Genomic DNA, 16,215 nt, shown 5'->3' with positions numbered 1-16,215 from the left:
GCATACCAATGTTAGTTTCACAGTTAAAACTCCAAACCATACACGGCAATCCTACATAATTTTCAACTGCTTATTGTACCTCTAATCAGGCTGGTAATTCCCAGGCGGTTGACAAAAACATTGTCAATGTACTCACTGCCCGTGAAGAGTTCAGCTATCACATAAAGATTAGGTCTGACTGATCTGGCTGTTGCTAGCATCTCCTATAGATCATAATACATTTTTAATGCAAGACATCCATTGTCAGCTATGTGTATACAGTCATTAACATGAATGTTAACCAAACATAAATGAGTCATTCATATATGCAGTACCTCAAAAATACTCATACACGTAAGTTTTTTAAAAATATATTTATATTTTACAGATATTATTGATGGACTGAGTAACTCTAGGAAATTTTCTGTAGACTTTAAGTTAATTAAAACTTTCTCTTTAAACAAAATCTTAGCTCAAAATGCAAAAGCAAAGGTTGGATAAAAGAGATATCTCTTAAAGTAAGAAATCTGAGCAAGATTTCAGTTTAGCCTTCTCAGTTACCATTCAAAAAATAGTAACAGTAAGTGAAAGAATGGCAGAAGTTTTGAAATGGCTGCATTTAAAAGCCACTTACAACTTCTGTATGGGGAAATCAACTTGTTTTAGAGAGCACTTCACAGATTTAGATAAGCTCTGTAACAAAGCTGAGACTAAGCATTAACAAGCTGCACTACTCAATACCTATTTAAAGCCAATTTACTAGGCAAGTACAATTTCTCAATGTAGTCAGCTCCGTGGAAAACAATAAGCACTAGTCTTAAAAATATACCTGCTAGACTAAATTTTTTGCAGATGTTCTTTACCAACTTTTAAATTCTGGGAAGTGAACTACTTCCTGTTTAATTCAGCAATAGAAAAAGATATATAGGAAAAAATAACCCAGACTTTCAACCAAGTCCTGGCAATGACTCCATCTAAAACTGACATTCTGGATACTGAAAGTCATTGCTCTAAGTCCAAAGTTAAATGAAGGAAAAGTTAGCTAGGCCCAACCACATCCACAATATTTCAGCTAAAGTAGAGAATTAAAAGATAAAATAAAATAGCTGCACCACTCCACTACTTGTTTAAAGTAGCTGAAACCACATTTAAACATCACCAGAAAAGAAACCTTGCTTTTATGCTACGAGGAAGATTCATTCACACCCGGACTCTGCCACGTAGATCCTGCAGATTTTGTAGCAACAGTGCAGGCCCTATTTCACAGAGAGCAGCGCTTTATAATAAACACACTTAATTTTCCGTACCTCAGCTACATGAATAGGTGTTGAGTGACAGTTGTCAAGACGAACACCATGGAAATACTTGGCAGTGATTTCAGTGTATTTTTTCATATGTGCCCAGAGGTATGGGCAGTCCTCAGGTTTATTACCATAACGCAGTTTCACACTGTCCCCCCAACAAATGAGCTCTCTTCTCAAGTAAACATTTGAACCTGTGAGGGAAATAAATTCACTTTAGTGTAAATATAGTATAGAATGTGCACCAAAATCAAAATGTGGTATTTTATTTTCTACCGCTAAGGAGTAGAACAACACTGTAATGAAGAGTAAAAATTCTAACAATAACCATATAAACTCAAAACCTATATACCCTACAATGATATAATATATGGTATAATTTCAGACTCCTCTAAGGGGATGATTGCTTCCATAGTGATATTGAAATAATTCTCCAGATTAAAAACAAGCTCCTTTTAATTTTTCAAAGTAGTATAAAAACTACTAAAAAAAAAAAAAAAAGGCAGTAAACAAATGAACAAAATCAGTAGTTTGGTTGTTTATACTGGTCAAATTCAAAAAAGCATCTCACTGTCACCATAAACTGTTACAGCCACAATTTACAATTTTATCTTCTGTTAGCAGCAGATTGTGATGAATTTCCAAAGCTAGTAAGTAAAAAGCAGGGACTGTAAATTACCACTACTTCCAAAAACATTCACTTAAGCACAGCCGACCTTCTTCTTCACTAACAGCAGCATAGCCACGTGGACAGGAAAATTGGCTTTCTTTGGATGTACACTGTGATTTTTAAAGGACCATTTAGAGAACTGGCTGCATTTGTTTTACAATTCCTTTATTTGTGCCCTTATGTACCATATTTTCAAGCTGTGTTCTCATTAGAAATAATGTGTGGCATAAAACAAAGGCACAACACAAGTACAAAGTACTCAAAAAGCTGTAGATGAATTAAGAGAGAAACCTCAGTAATGCAAATTAAGTACACTAACTAAAGCCAGTGACTGAAAAAAAAAAAAATACAACAGTCTGCCTAGAAAAAAGGGCAATAAGCTGAAAGGCAACTGAACAAAAACACCGTTGAAATGCATATTATCTTCATCCTTGAGAAGGAGAATAAATAAAATGCAGTGAAAGGGTTGTAGATTACTATGCAGAAATTAAATGTTTGCTAAGTCTGGATCACTCTGGAATATCATCAGATTAGCTTCTAAAAGAGCTGCAAACTCTTAGATTGTTTTTAATTAGAATTAAACTGGCCTTTGTTTGATTTAGTTTAGAAAGTGAATGACTAGCCTTAACACAAGCTTTTTTTGCTTTTATTGCATATCAACGCTGTCCCCAAAGGAGTTAGATTTCAATGTTTTAGTGTGTGGTCATTTCATACCCTATTTTACCCTCACAAGTAATCTGCATATTTAATTTGCATTAACTGGGTCATCTCTTGACTGTCTGACTACCACTCGGTGGACTTTTCAAGGATCCAGTTTTTGCTCACTAATGCAGTAAAATACTATTCACCTTTTCATTGCATCAGTTTTCTGCCACACTGTCATTGTCTCATGGAAATGCCAACAAGCACTGGTGTTGGAACAAAGTACAAAGTAAGCAACAAAGACAATGACAAAAGTGGGGAGGCAGGACGTCCCCATTTCAGTGGCAAAAAGCTGGTGATTTCCCTCTCAAATCTTGTAAAATTGTACCTCAAATTCCAGTTCTTACAGTTGATCTGTATGCTGAATGGGAAATTAAAGTGCTATAAGCTTAATATCTGCTATTCTGCAGCTTCATAGGAATACATCTGGAAAAAAAATAGATTAAATAAAATCCTTTCTGCTTTGGCTAGAATATCAAATGGTTTGTAAGTAAACTCAAAGTTCTTTTGCAAACCTGGTTCAGCAAAGTTTCTAAGAGGATCATCTCCCATAACCCAGCCATTATGAGCCATGAAATAACAAGCTTTATCTGGCTGATTTATCATAGTTTCTTCTTCCTCCACAGTCAGCTCTTTGAATGGATACGTAAAATACCTATGGAATAGACAGACAATTAAGAGGGGGAAAAAATGGCAAACACCAAAGACATATTGTAACCTAAGCTGCAATTCATTGTCTTTGAAACTAGGAACTGGATTATACATAATACAGATTTTTAAAAAGCAGCTTGTATAAATGATGGGGAGTTTTCTATTTTGTAGCAAGCTTTGAAGGACAAAGGACAGATGCTGCCACTATCTTGGTGTCAGCTGGTAGTATAACATTAAAGCCTAGCTCTTCAGATAAATGACTGGCATCAAGTACATCAAACTTGAAAGGTGTAAACTTTCTTAGATCCACTCCTCTTCCACCTACAACAGCAATTTGCACTATGTAAGGCTTTGATGTGCTCTGAGTAGTGTCTCGTGCTTTCTGGTCACATTTATTTACTAAACAGTTATCACTGTTGCCTAAAAAACCCTGTCAAGTCATTAAGTGGCATTTGAAAAATGCACTTATTATACATATTAGTGTACATTATACATATTAATGTTTACTTTTAACAAATTTTAAACTTGCTTTCACTGGATAGATTCTAACAGTTTCCAAACAAACAAACAAAAACATATATACCTGGTAACTAATGGATTTTTTCTACTGATAAGACCCAGCTTAGGACCATTACAAGCCATTCGTTCATAAACCACAGTCCCCACAAGACAATTGATAGCCTAGAAGTAATTAAATAATGCATTATTGAAATGCTTGCATTTGTTTGCAATCTGAAACAATTCAGCATTAAAGCACAGTAATTATAACACCTGTTCTTGATGGTGAGTAGTTTGCCTGTATTGCTCAGCGTTAAGTTCCTCAATCCTCTTGCGAAACCAGTTACAGCATTCTTCTATGGCAGCTGGTCCATTGCTTATCAGGAGTACAATGAGGGAAGAGAACAATTAGAAAAAGTTATTTTAACAACATGCAGTATATATAACTAAAAGGAATAAAAAAATCAATTTTTCCTCATCTCTGAAAATAATGTTATTTGGCTTCACAAATTTAACTTCACTTGTGATTTTAACTTGCAATCAATAATACGATACCTGTGTGGTACGAATGTGGCCAATGCTATATTCATATCTACAGTACAGCCAAATCGCCTATAATCAGGGTCCTGAAGTATTTGAAGATGTTGATTTGGATCAGATTTAGTGCTCATTTTGCCTAGGAACAACAAAGAAAAGAGTACTCAAAAGAAAAACAGCAATTCCATTCAAAGGGCATAGAACTTTTACAATTCTAGTATCAGCAAAGATAAGGGTGGATAAAGGCAATGAAGCAGTACAAAGTATTAAGAGCCTTTCCTAGCCCTCAAAGCACTCTTGCGTGATGCTTAGGTCGGCACAGCAGATGTCTCACATAGCAAAAAATGGCATTATTTTGTTTTCCATCTTACTGTCTCTTGAACTATAAATATTTAACTTACATGCTTCAGCAACACACTCCTTCCTTACCTTGAGTTAGAAGGGTTTTAAATTGCTGCACAGCTTTGTTAACATCCACTTGGAAAAACTCCCATAGTCTAATTTTTGGAAATATATCTTCCCAAATTATTTTACGTAAACACTGTAAAACCAGAAATTATGTTAGTTAATAATGTTGCTTATTAATATATTTTTAAAAAGCCAAGCGCTCACACAAATTGCTTAGAAAAAAAATCAGAGAGTAAAGGTTTATTTCACTAAATATATCTGCAAAGTATATACCATTTCTTATATGCAGTTACACAAACTTAGAAATATTGAAAGGTTTCATCAGCTATTTAAGCTGTTCATTAGCTTATACTTAGTTCTCTTTCACTTACAGACAGGTGCTGATCACTTTCAATCAAGGGAGGGACCCCTTTGGCAATACACTTCCCATCAGCCACCATGCAGCTCAGGTGCCACAGAGCTCTATCCAATACCCAGGCTGGCTTCAGGTGAGGAGAATTTACAAGGTTATAGCCACATTCTGGATGCATCCTGAGCCATTCACTGTTAGTAGCTTATTGAAGAAAGAAAAAAGGGAGAGGGAGTGAATAAAAACTCAAAACAAAACTGTAAGTACAGAAGCTGAACACTTCATTGTCTTTTGTAAACATCTTCATACCAAGAAGCTAAGGTACTGTGGCACATATAGTTCATGCACATTTCAACTAAGTCTCCCATGTCAACAGAAAGCCATGTTTTATGCAGAGGTGTTTATTACTGATTGCCACTTTTATTGCAACAAATACAGCTGCAGAAACTGCAGGGAAACTTTTTGTAAGTTACATAAAAATATGCAATAGTACCACCACGTCAATGAAGAAAAAACCCAAGAGTTAATTTCATTTTTGAAGCTGTCCTAAACACTGTCTAACTGAAAAGAAATTTCACAGAATCATAGAATGGTTTGGGTTATACTCTTCTGAATAAATATTTGCAGTTCAAAAGCTAAAAAGGAAGTAAACCCTAAAGAGTGCCCAAGAACAAAAGCCAGGTTTTCAGAAAAGCAGGGAAAAACAAAAGTAGTACTTCTTGCATGGGAAAATATATAATAAATTATTGTATTGGAAGCGTGAAGAGTCATTAACGTGTCCAGAACTGTAGCAGAACAAATAGCACCTAAAATTCAAGTTTGCTTAGTTCAAAGAAGTTAAAACATATATGTCAATGGGAAAGAAAATATGTCCTAGCTCAGTCTATAGTGTGAACAGCTCTTCTGAACGCCCTTTAACATTATATCTCAAGACAGTTATGCACATGGCAAAATTCCATGTTTATAAGGTTGATGTTTAACCCACCATGTTTTAAAGTTAAATAAAACAATAATAAGCTAAGGCTGACAAAGGCTGTTCGAGGCTGAAATAAACCACTTGTTCAGTTCACCTATAGAGAACTATATTTATTTACTATAAGTGACTTTCATGAGTAAATACAAATAATTCTAAAAAGACAATGTATAATTTAAATCTAAGGGATTAACATAAAAAAAAAAAAAGTCAGCAGGCCTTCCATTAATTCTGGTATGCAACAGAACCATGTTTCCTGACCAGAAGGTAGGCTCCAGCAATTCACAACCATAACACCAAAAGAAATCTAACCCAGCAGGAAAAAATTTGCCCAAAACATCAGTGGTGATTACATTTGTTACAGCTAGGGAAAAAATGAGTATAGCATAGACTGTTTGTGTATATATATATATATGTGTGTGTGCGTGTGTGTTTGTCTACAGTACAAAGTAAGTTGTAAAAATGTGGAAATACCAAGACAAGAAATTACAGAAAACTTCCTAAAATTCATTACATTCTTCTTTGAAAAATATGAGATTACTTCATTAAATTACTAACCCATTGTTATATAAATAAACACAATATTTAGTAGTGATGCTCATGGCCCAAGACCTTTTTTTTTTTAATTCTTTTTAAAGCTGAGAAAAAGGTGCTGTTTGATGTGACCAGTTAAGTGCTTGAAAGTAGCACTTACTCAAGTACTATACTGCCATTACACAATAGTAGTACCTTTCTCCTGTGAAAGATAAATAACATAAAATTTATTTTAGCTTATTTTTATTCCTTTATACAATTTATTACAGCCACTGAAAGCTCAGAAAAGGAAAAAACCCAAGTCTCTTGTTTCCATCTCCCAGTGAAAAGTAAATGCCAGTTGACACGTATTTCTTACTTGAATCTATGCAAGTCCCAGAGAGAGTTTGCCAGTTTATCTGTGAAATTCCTGCGAAGAGGCCAAAGGTGCACTGACATTTAACACATCAGGGCATGACTTCACTTTCAAAGCCAGGCCATGGATGGTGGCTTTTATCAGAGCCTAACAGAGATGTTAACAACAAAAACTGATTCCCACTGCTCTCTACTGTGCAAGCAGCCAGGTCTCCGCTCCCGTGTGAACACGGAACACCTCAATGCTTGCTGCTGAAAGGGAGCTGTCTGACACCCTCAGGAACAGAGGGAACACAACTCCCTCGACTAGAAAGCAGAAACTACCAACAGATAGAACCAGTGTAAGCTGAGGGGTCATGAGCTGTTTGAATTAACAACATTAGAGGATTTACTGTGAGACAACTTAAGCTTCTCATGCAGACACACTGCAGAATTAATACTGATGTGCAAGTATCCATAATCGGCTCAGATAATGGACCATACATCTTCTGCCTTTTATATTCAAATGAGTCTATGAAACGTGTTTTACAATTAAATCACCCTAATATGCAGGAATTAATTAACTCAACTACTGGAAAACACTATTCAATTAAGAGGGAAAAAGAAGTTAAATTTCCATCTAACCAAGATCCAGACAAAAGGAACCCCAAAAACCATTTCCCTGTTTTCTTACTTCAGAAAGAAACCCAAAAAGCTCCACAAGCACATAACGTCAACATATCTTTTATCTAACGCTAAATTTGTCATTTAATAAAGTTTGGAGACAGTTGTATATCAAGAGGTTTGGATTATAAACAACAAAGGGGGGGGTGGAGGAAATTCAAGTTTAAAAGCAGGCAGCAAAGCCATCAAGTATGCCTTGCTTAATGATGTAAGTTAGAACCACAATCATCTGAATATTTCTATCCAGTTAGAAAACACTTCTCAGCATCCTTTCACCATAGCACAAATGTTGAGTCATCCATCCCAATGGAGATGACTAACTCCGAATTTAACCTAAAAGAGTCCTTCTACAAATGTAGCCAAATAATGTGACATTTTTCTTTTCAAATACATTCTGGTGTCTAATTTTTAGAGCTAGGTATTTCTATCCATAAAAAAACCCAAACTTTCTCCTTGGTAGCATGCAAACATACACTGTAAAAACAAGATCTCAGGCATATGTAACAGAAGCTGGACTTGTAGTTGGTCAAGTGCAAGAAATTTTTTATCCAGAAGTGGGAGGATGTTTAAAAGCCTAATTCCCTCAGACACATAGCCAAAACTATACTTAGTAACTTTTCAACAAACAGATAGGGCAAACAAGGCCAACACTGCATTGCAGGCTGATTGGATCAGAATGTTTGGCAGCAGTCAACACCGAAGAACCAAAGCAATTAAAGCTTGAAATTCACATATATCTGTATTTAGGGGCTTTTAAGCCTTGAAAGCCATCAGAATACATAACTACTTGCTGTACTCCGCTATGAGAATGCTAATTATAATGATCTTTAGGATAACAGCATAACAACACAGAAGAAAACCCACTGTCCCTCAAGCAAATAAGTAGCACCTTTGATGTATTAGCATATCTATGCTTAAAAAAGATCCTGCCCCAAACTCAAAGCTCACTTTTTTCTTTCCCCACAGACTGAGCTGTAACACTTCCTCTATTGCTTAATCCCAGCCTCTTGTCCCAACTCTGTTTACCATCTGCATGTTAGACTCAAATTAGAGCTTTTAAGCAGCTACAAGCATAATACCCAGTTTAACAAGTACTCAGTTTATGTTCACTAAGTAATTCATAACGCAGATTCTGTTATTTGTGGGAACTGCACACCACAGCTCATGAAAATAAGCATATTATATAGATATATACACAGCTCCTTAATCCTCTCTAAGAAGGACTCTGTTCACTCCTTCAGTAAGAATACTGCGTTCTTTTACACCTGTTGCAGAGACATATCAACTATAATTGTAAGGAGTTGTTCTGGATTTGAGAAATTCAAAGGTAGAGAACTACATTGCTTAAAACACCTACTAAAAAAAATGCATTCAAGAGGGACAAGTTAAGGGAAATAATAAAATGTAGGAATAATCTGGTTATTAACACACAAAAATCATACCAGTATGGTTGTAGACTACATCTGTGATGCAAAGCATATTCCATTCATTTTTCAGTTTCTCCACAAGAGCTCCTATATCGCTCCAAGTGCACTTTTTATTATGGCTTGAAAATTCAGGATTTACTTCTAACTGGTCAGCCAGTGAATAACATGATCTAGACAGTCCAAGCTTCTGCAGTGGCGTGAAATGAATCATGTTGTAACCTATGTAATAAGAAGTCATTTATTCAATGAGGAAAAAACCCAACAAAGTTAATTGGGAGAAGAAATAAGCTGTAGTTATAGCACAGACTTAGAGCTAGTGTTTGGGATAACCAATGTAAATTAATCTGAATTTTCCCCCTGAAATTCTGTATAACACAAGCCTTAAAAATCACCCTGTCAATTCTACAAACTTCCAAGTCTATCTGAAATCAAAACAACAAAACAGAAATGGTTTCCCATATTAGGAAATCCCTGAATTTTTGCACCTCTGCCAATATTTTAATCATTTCACTGACTTTATCTCTTAACTAAATTGAATGTAGTAGAAAATATTTAGTCTAAAAGGAACAAATGAGCTGCTCACACTGAAGCTCTTCAGTGTAACTTTGGTTTTTGATCATAGGACAGAAACTTTTATCCTTCAGTAGGTGTATTGGCATTACCTGTTTCTTTTGCAACTTTAAGTCTATCTTCCCATTCATGAAATGGTCCCAGACACTTAGCAAGGAACGTCTGGAGTGTAACACAATCCAAAGGTAGTACATGATTATCAGCTCCAACATGCAAAATAGGATCCACAACTATGTAACCTCCACCGCTTTTTTCTTTTCTAGGAAAAATTAATTGTCATTGGTACAGTTAATACCCAGTGTCAGTTCCAGAAAGAGAATCCAAGCAGTGCAGGTATTTACAAAACACAGTAGCCCAGTATAGTAACTTGGAGGGGAAGGCACATGAAGAAAATAGGAAACATTGAAACGTTCATTGCTTAAGCATCATCTCTCTACTGGAATTAAAAGAATGCAATTGCAATACAGAGCTTCAAACTCTCTGCAAAAGTGAGGTACCTTTGTTATTTGCTGAGACAGAGTACAGGCTCCTCCTTTTGGCATATGGACAGAAACACAGAAAGCCTGACTGCCCATCTATTATACAAATATCTCCATTTTGAGCACCATCCTCAGGAAGATACCCAAGCTAAATGTCCTTCTAAGCCTGGAAGATTTTAACCACTCATCTTTCAGAAGCTCCAAATACCAGACTACAATTATTACAGATACTGGCTTTCTCTTCTTCAGTTCTCCCACTGAAACAAAGGAGGACATAAAGGATGCAAGTAAAGAATGCCAGAACCTCTGTGCTGGAAAGGTAGAAAACAACCCTCAAAGTCAATGAAGAAAGTACAAATTAATCATTCATATGCTCATAATGCTGATGAATTTGAAAACTTGTAAACATAGATTGCTTCTCCAGCATTCACAGAAAACTAGCTTGGTTCTGCATATTCTCCAAAACATCTCTGTATCAGAAGGTATCAAATAACCACCAGAGTCAGTTTTTCATTCGCAGATTCTAACTGGCCCAATGGTTGCAATTTGAAAAACACATGGAAAAAATGGTTTTCTTCAGGTTAAAGTATAGAAGCAGACTGCATTTGGCTGTAAATATAAGAATTTCACTCACCCAAGAGTAAAATAATACTGATATGACCCGGAAATTTGGAGATCCAGCTTGCAGTATTTGTCAGAGTCATCTTCCTTTCCTGCAGGATTGTGCCACGATAATGTCCTGAATTTGTGGCGATCAAACGCTTCTCCAGGAGCTGGATAATTGGTGTACACAGTAACGGGCTTGCCTTGAAGAGTTGGGCCCAGTCGGAACTGCAGTTCAAAACCTCAAGAAAAAAAAAAGAAAATCTCTATCAGGATGACTAAGTATTTCTAGTGTGTTATTATAACTCCTACTTTGACATCATGTTAACAAGAAAGCACCCACATATCTGACAAGAATTTCAGCAGAATGATATATTTCTACAGCATAGAATCACAGAATATCCCAAGCTGGAAGGGACTCACAAGGATCACTGAAGTCCAATTCCTGGCACAGGACAGCCCCAGGAAGCACAACATGTGCCTGAGAGAATTGTCCAGACACCTTCTAAACACTATCAGGTTTGGCGCTGTGACAACTTCCCTGTTCCAGTGACCAACCACCCTCTGGGTGAAGAACTTATCTTAATATCCAGCCTAAACCTCCCCTGAGGCAACTTCAGGCCATTCCCTGAGGTCCTGTCAGTGGTCACCACAGAGAAGAGATCAGTGCCTGCCCCTCCTGAAGAAGCTGAAGACTGCAGTGAGATTTCCCCTCACTCTCCTCTTCTCCAGGTTGAACAGACCAAGTGACCTCAGCTGCTCTTCACACGGTTTCCCCACCACTCGTCTTTGGACGCTCTATAATCGCTTTAGATCTTTCTTATATTGTGGCACCCAAAATTGCATCATGTCTCCCTACCTTCCTAACACTGTTCTTTGCATACTTTACATATATAGTTTTTTTCCTTTACTTATATGACACTAATTGTCCCCTTTCCTATTTCTCTTTGCTATATAAAAGTCTTAAAAGAAAAAAATACAGCAAAACACGGTGATCATCAGACTGCATGAAATTTTATGCAGCCTTTATGTGGTCTTTAAGTAAGTAAGTTTACCAAATCATGGGCTGACCCATGCAAATGTCTGAAAAAAAAAAATTAGGAACACATTTCAAAACAAAATATTTCAAATCCCCTCATTATGCACTGAGGGTTCACTAAACAATGCTAAACTCCCTATGCTTTTAAATGCAAAATGATATATACTTGTGTGTAATCTACAATATACAAATTCTTAAACTTCCAGACAACTCAACAAACCAGAGAGAGTTTTGTATACATGCTGCAGGCCACACACACACACAGAGATAGAGTCTTAAGTTTAGGCTGAAGACTCCTTTGATAATGAGAAAAAATTTAGTTAAAAAATTAGGACCTAAAACCACACGTAGTCTGTTGAGCTGGATATAAAAAAAATTCAATTTTGTCAAGAGGTTTCAGAATCGGTTTCCACCTGTGGGTATGAGGGCCACCATCCTGTGTGTGGCTAATTACAAGGGTTCTTTCTAGTGAATGAAATGGATATAAATTCTTGCACAGTGACTTTTCTAAATTACATGGCAGTCACATAGGTAACTGTAGTAAAATACCTACTAGCACTAGTAGTTTACAAAACAGAGAGTAAAAGATACCTGAGTATTTTTTAAAAAAAGGAAAGTTACTAACACACAGACATCAAAGTGTAAAATACCTGGATGTCAAGTTACAGTATTGTAAGTCAAAAAAAAGCCACTTGCTTATTAAGCAGAATTATGGGGACTTTAATACCAGAATTCACTGTCTGAACACATTTAAATATAAGTCTTACCAAGCTTGGCATTCCTCTTACTAACAATCACCACAGCACCAAAACCCACCGTGCAGAGCAGTGGTTTCTGGATCTGAATATCTTGCAGGTAAAATAAAGCTTATTTGAACGCAATAAAAAAAAAAATCACTTTTGGAATGTTAAGTATACTCTCTTCAGTACTGACCTGACATTTTGTTACCGGGATTACTAAAATTAGAGGACAGGGATATATGCCATTGATATCTTATTTCCTGTAACAGTTATACTGACATCAGGAATGCTGTGCTCAAAATTAGCTATGCCCTCTTGGAGACTGCTACCAGCAAAGGCACTCTGAATGTCTGAGAGCCCTGCACTTCTGTGTCACCCCTTTCAAGAAAATCTACACAGCTGGACGGAAGAGTTAAAAATGGAGGTTAGGATCAACTCTGCACTTCTTCTTACAGTCTAATATAAGAAAATGTGTCAGTACTGAAAATTTTGAAATCAATATAGTTGAAGAGAATTTTTATTATCAAGAATCAAAATCTTGCTCCTCTACTAAACCACTTTGATATTAGGTTACTAGATCAGTAACACACAGTACTAAACCCCACAAAATTCATAATAAAATCTGTTGCATCATAAAAAATGTTTTTTTTTTAAAGACAGTGGTTTTAGTTTTATAGTCTGAATTTGCTGATTGGCATAATAGTCGACCAATTAACAGGGGGTTTTATTTATTTGTTTTGGTGTTTTGTTTTGGTTTTTTTGTTGGTTTTTTTTTTCCAAATAGACTTAAGAACACTTCAAGGAGAAATAATGTAAAGTTTTTAGAAGTATACAGCAGCGCTAAGAAATCTGATAATGAGATTTAAGAGGAGCTAAAGACCTTCTATTCTGAAATACTACCTCAGACTTTCAGTCTTTGCAAAATACTAATAACAATGACAGATTTCAGAATTATAATATTAAAACACGGGATGCTGCATAAGACATTGCAGATAAACACTGGAAATCTTGACTTATGAGACTTCTTCGGGTCCCTGAAGTACAGGCTATAAAAGGAGAGGGACAGGGCTCGTCTATAAAAATGCTTTGTACTTCACTCCCATTAAGACTGACGGCTCCAGGCCAACCTGCTCTTCATTTCTCAAGACTTTTATGCATCAGACCGAGCTGTGCCTTGAGCCCATAGAGCTCTGCAGTGGAAGCAAGAGTCTCAGAAACTGTTTCACATTAAAACAATAGAAAAAGTCAAACCAAACCAACAAAACCACAGCCAAACCCAAACCAACAACAACAACATAACCCCCACACCACCAAAACCGCCACCACTTTCCACTGCCGTCCAAAGACGATGCCGAGGTCCTGGCCATTTCCCTCTCACCCGGCCCCGCTGCCCCGACCTACCCTGCTCCAGCCTGAAGAGGGTCTTGTCCAGCTTCTCCATCTCGCTGAGGTGCAGCAGCCGTGTCTCCTTAACGCCCGGCATGGTCGCGGCCGCCCGTCCGGCGCTTCCCCCGCGCCGGGACACTCACTACGGGGAGGGGGAGGAGAGCCCTGCCGCGAGAGAACACACACAAAACCCCGCAGGTCAGCGGCGACCCCCGGCAGGACAGGACGCGGCCGCTCGGGAGCGCCTCACGCCGCCGGCCGCGCTTACATGTTCCCCGGCGCCGGGGGAGCGCGGGCACGGGCGCTGCGGGCTGGGCGGAGGGCGGCCGGGCACGGAGCGAGCTGTCAGGCGGCGCCCAGCGCTGCCCCGGCCGGGGACCGGCAGCACCCCGGAGCACTCCCGTCCCACAGCGCAGCCCGGCCCGCAGCCAGAGCGGCAGGGTGTCCCCGCGGAGGGGGAGCCTGACACCTGTCACTCTCCGCCCCGGCACCGCCGGCGACCCCGCCAGGCCCGGCACGGCCGCCCCGCCGCCCTGCGCGGGGAGCGCTGCCCGCCGCAGCCGCCCCGCCATACTCACGAGCGGGCCCGCACAGCGGCGGCGGCGCCGCTCCCCGCGCAGGGCGACGGCTGCCGAGGCCGAGGGGAGCCCCGGAGCCGGGGCTGGAGCTGCGCGTCCGCCCTCGCCCGCTGCGGCCGCCCCGAGCTGGCCGGGCGGTCGGTGACGAGCTCGCCCGCAGTCGCGGAAGCACCGCTGCTTCCCTGCCCTTTTCTTGCCTTTTTTTGAAACAAACTTTATTGGTTCCGCGGCCGCCGCGCTCGCGGACGGGCGGCGCCGGCGCAGCTCCCGCGAGAGCCCAAGGCCCGCCCCGGCGGCGCTGCGGGACAGCCTGGCCGGGCCTGGCGGGGCTGCCCCGCCCCTCCGCCCTCTGCCCCGCCCCGGACCGCCCGACTCCGCCCCCGCGCTCTGCGCCCCGCCCCCGGGCAGGCCCGGCCCCGCCGCAACGGGCCCCGCCCCTCCGCCCTCGGCCCCGCCCAGTTCGGCCCCGCCCCTGCCCTGCTGGCCCCGCCCTGCCGGCCCCGCCCTGCCGGCCCGTCCCGGGGAGCGCGCCCTGCGGGCAGAGGGTGCCGCAGGGGTACCCCAGGGCATCTCAGCGTTCCCTCAGGGGCCACCCCCGTGTCCCGCGCTGTTGCGGCAGGGAGCGGGCTGAGCTCTCCGCGGGCCTGTGCCCTGGAGCACCGCGGGACGCCCCGGGAGCGCGGCACGGCGGTACCTGTGTCCTGTCCCAGCCTGCACAGCCACCGCCTCGCCAGCACCTTCACACCCGGCTGGGGCGCGCAGACACGAGAGATGCCCCCAGGGAACAGGGCACCTGCGGCCGGAGCTCTGTGTGACTGACCGGGCGCTCCGCTGAGGGCACGGTGGCTCTAAAGGCTGCTTGGAGAGTCCCGCTTGACGCCTGCGGGCTCAGCCGCTCCTCGCCGTGACCGCCGGGCTCCTCAGCGCTCCCGCCCCAGGGCCCGCACCCGCGCCGGGCGGCCCGCTCCGTGCTGATAGGCTGTGCCGCAGGAAAAACATGATGTCAGCCAGGGTTTAAGTGCTAAATATAGTGTATGGACAAGACTACCAACTCCGTGGATCTGTCTTTGACCAAGAGGTAGCGTAGTTTTATAAAAAAAAACACGACACCAAAACATCACCCCAATCCCTTGCTTTGCAGCACACTGTATAAACCATTACTATTGCTTTATATTGCAGAACACCTGGGACACTTGCTTCAGGCCTCTCACCATCGAAGCCATTAACTGCACCCAGTGTAAAGGTCAGCCTTGCATCTTTGGAAGGTCAGTCTATTTTTATTGCCTAGAAATACAGTTTTAAAAAAAGTGCTTCTCAAATTACAGTCACTATGTTATACTGAGCTGTTTGTTGGTTTGTTTTTTTTCCTTATTAAAGGCTGTATATTTAGTGGAACTAGAAGCAGTCTTCAAAACAATTTAGGTTTAAATCATTTGCTTCCAGTCGCCCCATGCATACCCTCATAACTGTGTTTTACCACATTGTGTTCATCCAATTACAATGCATTTAGGGACAGTCCAAAGGCCTTGATATTCATGGAAACACTACCATCCATTTCAAATGGAGTTGTTTTATCTTTTGGTAGCTCTTTTTCTTTCTTTCTTTTTCCCTTCACCTGCTTCTCCCTGTGAACAGTATAAGAAATCTGACTGATTGTCATTGCAGTTCACATTTTTTGGTATTGTTGAAAGAGGTTTTCTTGTTGGTTTAGGTGAATATGTCAACCTATATGTCCCTGACAATATTAGGGACCTTAGATAGGATGTGTAAAAAT

At 40.5% G+C, this 16,215-nt stretch overlaps 2 protein-coding genes across 4 annotated transcripts in view; one reads left to right on the top strand and one right to left on the bottom strand.

Annotated features, from left to right (window-relative positions):
- Positions 1 to 14,739, bottom strand: part of AGL (amylo-alpha-1, 6-glucosidase, 4-alpha-glucanotransferase) — a 34,065-nt gene extending 19,326 nt beyond the window's left edge. Inside the window, exons 1-12 of one of the 2 annotated variants that reach the window (XM_050306401.1) lie at positions 14,639 to 14,739; positions 13,879 to 14,028; positions 10,730 to 10,940; positions 9,709 to 9,875; positions 9,062 to 9,265; positions 5,118 to 5,299; positions 4,768 to 4,879; positions 4,357 to 4,477; positions 4,075 to 4,177; positions 3,887 to 3,984; positions 3,168 to 3,307; positions 1,287 to 1,474 (exon numbers count right to left, since the gene is read on the bottom strand). In XM_050306401.1, the coding sequence (XP_050162358.1) occupies positions 1,287 to 1,474; positions 3,168 to 3,307; positions 3,887 to 3,984; positions 4,075 to 4,177; positions 4,357 to 4,477; positions 4,768 to 4,879; positions 5,118 to 5,299; positions 9,062 to 9,265; positions 9,709 to 9,875; positions 10,730 to 10,940; positions 13,879 to 13,960 (1,608 nt within the window). In that variant the 5' untranslated portion in view covers positions 13,961 to 14,028; positions 14,639 to 14,739. Of the gene's footprint in view, positions 1 to 1,286; positions 1,475 to 3,167; positions 3,308 to 3,886; positions 3,985 to 4,074; positions 4,178 to 4,356; positions 4,478 to 4,767; positions 4,880 to 5,117; positions 5,300 to 9,061; positions 9,266 to 9,708; positions 9,876 to 10,729; positions 10,941 to 13,878; positions 14,029 to 14,441 lie in introns of both variants that reach the window. The other variant, XM_050306400.1, reaches the window with a different exon arrangement.
- A 316-nt stretch (positions 14,740 to 15,055) lies between these two features.
- The window catches only part of FRRS1 (ferric chelate reductase 1), a 29,486-nt gene continuing 28,326 nt past the window's right edge, over positions 15,056 to 16,215 (top strand). For both annotated transcript variants that reach the window (XM_050306404.1, XM_050306402.1), the window contains exons 1-2: positions 15,056 to 15,519; positions 15,621 to 15,706. The gene's annotated coding sequence lies outside the window, so the exon portion shown is untranslated. The remainder of the gene's footprint in view (positions 15,520 to 15,620; positions 15,707 to 16,215) is intronic.

The sequence above is a fragment of the Myiozetetes cayanensis genome, unplaced genomic scaffold (genome assembly GCF_022539395.1).
Source record: "Myiozetetes cayanensis isolate MyiCay16 unplaced genomic scaffold, myiCay2020 scf12, whole genome shotgun sequence".
Lineage (NCBI taxonomy): Eukaryota > Metazoa > Chordata > Aves > Passeriformes > Tyrannidae > Myiozetetes > Myiozetetes cayanensis.
The sequence above is the reverse complement of the archived record's forward strand: the minus strand, read 5'-3'. Positions and strand labels throughout refer to the sequence as shown.